The sequence below is a fragment of the Pygoscelis adeliae genome, unplaced genomic scaffold, assembly GCF_000699105.1.
Source record: "Pygoscelis adeliae isolate BGI_AS28 unplaced genomic scaffold, ASM69910v1 Scaffold45, whole genome shotgun sequence".
Lineage (NCBI taxonomy): Eukaryota > Metazoa > Chordata > Aves > Sphenisciformes > Spheniscidae > Pygoscelis > Pygoscelis adeliae.
The window spans coordinates 8855347-8861226 of record NW_008825114.1 but is presented as its reverse complement, the minus strand read 5'-3'; the positions used below and the strand labels follow the sequence as shown (position 1 = coordinate 8861226).

Genomic DNA, 5880 nt, shown 5'->3' with positions numbered 1-5880 from the left:
CGGCAGAAATTTCAGTTCTGATATTTTTTAAAGCTTCAGAATGATTTAAGTAGCTTTCTTTTAAATACTTATCTTGTGCCTCCAACTCCCTTCTCATGTGATTGTGTTAATAACAAAGCACAGATTTGGATTGGATGAGAGTGTGCCACAAGTACTCCGGAGCTGTCTAGAGAAGATCGTTGCGTGCTTGTCAGCATGGATGAGGAGAACTTACCTCATCAGGCCTGAATTGCAGCAATACAATTGCAGAAGGATGAAAAACCTCTTCCCTTAAGAGGGCAACCTTTTTATTTTTTTTTAAAGAGCCTAAGAAATGTGATCTGTCACACTGTCTGAAAATGTATTACACTGATTTCAGTTCTTTACAGTTAACCTGTGGAAATATTTATATTGTATGCATGGAAATAACATACAATTCCAAGCGCTTCATGTATTAAATCTAAATTCAAGTCAAGAATTTGAATCTACCCTTCTCCTGCAAAGAGGGTTGAATAAAAAGTTAGGGAACTGAAATCTAGGATACATTATATGCTACTAATAGCTGTAGACATCTGGAAAGAGGAGGACCCATGTTGAAATCTGTTCTTCTGCTACAGAAGACAGTGGTTTGAATCTGAGCTTCTTTCCTCCTAGAGAAGTACATAAGCCAACAAAGTATAGGGTATTTTGAGAAAGGTATTTCAGTTTTGAAACAACGCTGACGCTGTTCAAAGAATGTGAAAAGGAATGAAAACAGCCATGTGGAGGTTTTGGATTATCACCCGAGAGTTATACTTGTGTTACAGTTTCTGCTCCAGTGAATATTTTATTATTCTGTTGGGTGAATCAGTAAGAGGAGAGACAGACAGACGATACCTAGTTCACATTGCATTTTGGCTCTCAAAGTTAGACAATGGTGAGCTCAAACTCCTTTGGTCATTGCAGAAGTTTAGCTTAGGTCTCTCACTTCCAGCTGGTGATCTAGCACCAGCTTTGGTCTTGTGAATCTAGCCTCCAGCATTATTTTCTTTTCCACCTGAAGATATTTGACAAATTTGATTCAATGTTTGTTGTGACCAAAATTACAGGTTTTTCTGAATATGAACTATGACATAAAAATTCACAGAGATCCTGTCCAGAACCCATCTCAAACTGGCTTTTGGAAACTATTTACATACACTGTGCATATGAGTTTTCGAAGAATTTATTCCCTGCAAAGTCAGAGGAAGTTTTATTTGCTCATCTGCATTATCCATATTGACTGCTTGGGTTTTTTTGTAGAGGTCCTTGAGGTAGCTTCTTTTATTTAACAAAGTAATTAAATCTATACTGTATTTTCCATAAGGTAGATAATCTTTATGCTAACTTTAATATCAGCATTTCCAGAAAATCAAGAGTCCTTTAAGTGAATGAGGACATGTGCAACTACTGTAGGTGAGGTATGAAATATTGCAGCATCTTTTAAAAATTGGATTTAAAATAATAGAATATATTTAACGCTGTAGTTTAAATTCATGGACAGACAAATTTAAGTGGTTTTTTTTTCTCTAATGTTGCAGTTGTAGCTTTTAATTATGTTTTCAATTAATTTAATGTAACATGGACTTGGTTTTCAGTGAGAACTCAGAGTAATTACCATTATCTAATGTTAATTATTGCAAATGAAAAAAATCCGGCGTATTCAGGGTCAAATTCACAACTAGCATAATTTGGTGTAACTATCCTGACTTCATTGTGTTGCTTCTTTTTATTTCATCTGAGAATCTGGCCCAACTTTCTGTAAAAAATTGATCTATGTCTGAAATGCTTAGTAGGGTATCTACGTAAATATTTTCTATAATTTTTGTAATTTATAACACAGATGACAGATTTATAGCAGATTTTTTTCTACCCTTTTTCAGGTTTGTTAAAGAACTACTGGAAAAGAAAGTAAGTAGAGTTCTGCTTTGGATTCACTTCTGTATTCAGGAGATGCTGTGTGAATATATGAAATAGTTAATCCCGCTGACAAACTCTGTTGGCTTAGTGACAAATCAATAAATATACATCTTTCTGTGTAGGAGACAGATATCTGTCTGAAAAATGTTCTGCTAGCCTTGTTGTTGAGAAATGGACTTGTAGCAGTGTAAAATCAGTTTCATGTGGTCAGAGCACAGCAGAGTAACGTTCTGTGCGTGTTCTCCATTGACTTTAAAATATTCGGCTTCCTAGAAAGGACAATTTTCTGTTAAAGAAGGGTGGAAGTCAGTCGATCACTCTGTGGTATATAAATAGACTACTAAAAGAAGTTCTCACCAGCAGAAATCAGTGTTTTACAGTACAGTTACTAATCCGTTACAAAATTAGTATTTTGGGTCAGCACATGTCTTCCAGTGTGTTTCTAAAGAAATTCAGATTTACACTCCTGAGGTAAATATAGAGGTTTACACTCCAATATTACAAGCAATGGTACTTTTCTTACCAGCCTTTTGTTTTCAATGGCTTAATTTGTTGACATCTGTATCTCAAAATATTCAAGAACAGATGCCTAGAGTTTAATGCCTAAATCATATGTATTAGTAGAGTAAGTCGGCTAATCTGCAGAAGTCCTGAGCTCCTTGTATCTGGGAGATGGTATAAGAAACTGCAAACCAAGTTACCATGCGCTGTCTTCTAATGGTGCCACATGCACAACTATTGCCTGTGACTGAAGGCAGAGTTGTAATGCCATTGTCTATTTTTTATGAAAATTTTAATCCAGAAGTGCAAGGTGTAAAGTAAACATCTGTAGCTCTAGTCTGGGTGTCTTCTCCACTGTTTCCTACTGCATAGCGTATCTGGTGCTACCACTAATCTTCCTAGCTAGGGAGTATAGGGACAGTTGCTGTCATGAGTGGGGAAGATCGAACAAGAAAAAGGCTTTGGTGTTACAGAACTCTGCAGTTTTGCATCATTACATCTTTGATATTCACAGAAGGAGGACTCAGAAAAATGTCTGGTCATTCATTTGACTAATTTCTCGTAATGCATACTGGACTGTCAGCAAATATGAAAAAGCATCCAGTGCTTCTCCAAGTCTGGTAAAATCTTAGTGACTCGATGAAAGAGTTCTAATGAAAATAACTCCTTTACTAAGGTTCATTACAACTGTTTGCAGAAAAAACTTCGATTCTCTATTTCTGTGGTAAAATTTCTAATAAAAATAAGGAAATTACTATACAGCTTAATTTGAGTTGGCAAGGATGCAGTAAGCAATAAGCGATGGAGACAAAATGTAATTGCTGTGTAAATGCTTGTCTTAATTATGGTTACTGATATATAGATGTAGAATCCCAAGCATGTCTTTTTAATATTTTCAGTACCCAAGGGTACAGCCTATAATAACCCCCCGCTTCGGCCCTTCCTGCACAGAGGATTTGCTGTGTGCACTTGGCGATTTAGCACAGGCTCGTGATCTCCATGTGCAGGTAAGTTCTGAGAGCTCTGTATACAATTTAAATAGTTTAGGTAGATAGCATACAGACCAGGGAGTTTTCATAATTTCATCAAAATGCTTAAAACATATTCTTACCTTAGAGCCTGTCTTTTAAATTCCTCTGAAATTATTAATCGTACTCCGCAAGAACACTGCGTCCTGCACAGGAATTGAGAAGGCTCGTAGCTGGAAGGTTGCACAATTCAGCAAGCCCCAGCGCATGGTCACTAGGAGACCGGCACCCACTATCGTAGGTTAGAGCAACGCTTGGGCTGCTAAAGGTTGCTGTCCCTAGTCCAAGGTTGTTACGTCCGTCTCTCTTCCTTCTGCTGTTTCTGTACAGAGCAGATTTCAGTAGGTGAAAGAACTACTCATCTTTGTATCTTATTTAACATTGTTAACATAGCTGTAGGATTTCCAGTGTGATGAGGTTTCTGTGTTTAAAAAAGACTGATTTTAAAGCTTACAGGTCTGTTGAAACTTCAAGATGTTTCTTTTTTGGTTACACAGTTCTAAGCATATACTGTTTTAAAGCTATCCTACATTAGGATTTTTTGTCATTATGAAGTGGGCATTTTGAAAATGTACGCTCCAATGGGAGTACAGGGGGATCAGGTTTTTATCTGAGACCAGGAATTAATCAGCCCATCTGAAGATACATGGAGCTGCTACCTATATGTTGCCCTGATCCCAGGGTCCACTCTGTGGTAGGTTGGTTCTCTCTTTCTTTTGCGTCACAGTCATATGTATTATTTTATTTAGTATTTTAACATTTGCCAAATACCAAGTGGGCGGTTATGTCACCAAACTACTGGGACGGACTATCCAGGCATACTATTTCATATCACTTTTAAAGGAACAAATGGAGCTAATCTTTTGGGTCCCAGCGACCTCTCCGATGAAAAGAGAAACTCAAGGACTAGATCTAACTATAGGCTTTACAAATACTAGTTTCTATCGTTATATGCTTAGCACCAGTAGGTTGCTCAGAAGGTTGTAATGTCAGGTTTAATGCTATTTAAAGCACTCATTGCTATATATTTTCTTATTGCAGAGTCACATAAGTGAAAATGAGGAAGAACTCAAACTTGTGGAGAACATGTTTCCTGCCTACCAGAATTACACTGAATTGTATGATAAAAACAAGCTGCTTACCAGCAAGGTAGCTGCGTAGAAACTTCCACAGCATAGCTTAGATTTATCTGTGTAGAGAATATGGTGGTTAACTGTAGTTACCTGAAAAGTTTGTATTGTTTTGTCAAGGTCAGTGACATCTGGGGGAGAGTAAATTGGTTTTGTGTTCTGTGTTGCACAGGTGTTGGTCAAGGTATTGGAACTTTAGACAAGCCCCCACTTTTCCTAAGCATTTTAGGGGAGGTGAACAATAAAGGTATTTTATGCTCCCTGATCCATTTTCCAAGGGCTCCATAGAGAGTTGGGGCAGTGGGATCAGGAGACTGGGTAAAGCTGGTATTGTAGCAGCTGGTAATCCTTGGGCAGTACCCAGTTATCCTTATATTACAATGTTCTTGTACCCTGGTTTTGCCTGAAGGTTTGTTCTATGGTGTTATGGTAGGACCAACTTCAGTTTTTGACAGTTTCCTACAGACAAGCAGCTTGTCCTGTTGTGTTGTGTGTGTGAATCTCACATACAGACAGGTACACTTTACTGTGCCAACTATCCAAAAGCACTCTCATCTCATTAGCTTATTTTACCAAGTATTGAGAGGCACAGCAGCCTGAAGAGTTGAAATTCATTAAAGCTTTATGCTGGTGAGATAAATGCAAGGAGATCTGATACCAGCCCACACTAAGTACAGGTTGGAGTGCAAGGGCACACCTTATTAGATAGCGGAGAGCCCATGCAAGAGTGAATATAAACAGCCTGACTACAGTCAGAGTGCTTAAACATCAGTCAAATTGATTTAAAATTTTAGGAGAGAATTTTCAGAGGCACAAAGGGCAGCTGGGAACTCCTTGGGAATTAGCTATTGAACTCCCATTTCTGCCTTAGAAAATGCACCTCAATAAATTACATATTTACGGTCCTTTTTACCTGAGAAATCAATATGGACTACTTAAGAATGTACACAGTATTAACTTTTGTTCTCTCACACAGTCCTATGCATGCTGATTTGTTGTGTCAGTGTACTAAAGAGAATATTACCGCTGCAAAAACATTGGTCTTAATTCTGTCAGACTTTTACATGCCCAGCACTGAAAATGGTCACTGAAAATCAAGGTTACTGGTGCTTTCTGGTGCCAGGCTACTGGTTGGTTGGGGAAGCATTCTATTAAACACAAGCATAACAAAACCGCAGACATTCCCCCCTTCCCAACCACCAAAACTAAGGCACTAAATTAATTTTTTTTTAATGTTTTAAAAGTATGTTTTTCAGAGCTGTGGCTGAGATATTTCCTTCTTTTTAAAAAGAAGTACAGATCAG

General features: G+C 37.8%; 1 protein-coding gene across 1 annotated transcript in view; it reads left to right on the top strand.

Annotated features, from left to right (window-relative positions):
* GDA (guanine deaminase) overlaps positions 1–5880 on the top strand; it is a 19236-nt gene that overhangs the window by 5611 nt on the left and 7745 nt on the right. Inside the window, exons 4-6 of the mRNA XM_009328091.1 lie at positions 1881–1908; positions 3318–3425; positions 4488–4595. Of these exons, the coding sequence (XP_009326366.1) occupies positions 1881–1908; positions 3318–3425; positions 4488–4595 (244 nt within the window). The remainder of the gene's footprint in view (positions 1–1880; positions 1909–3317; positions 3426–4487; positions 4596–5880) is intronic.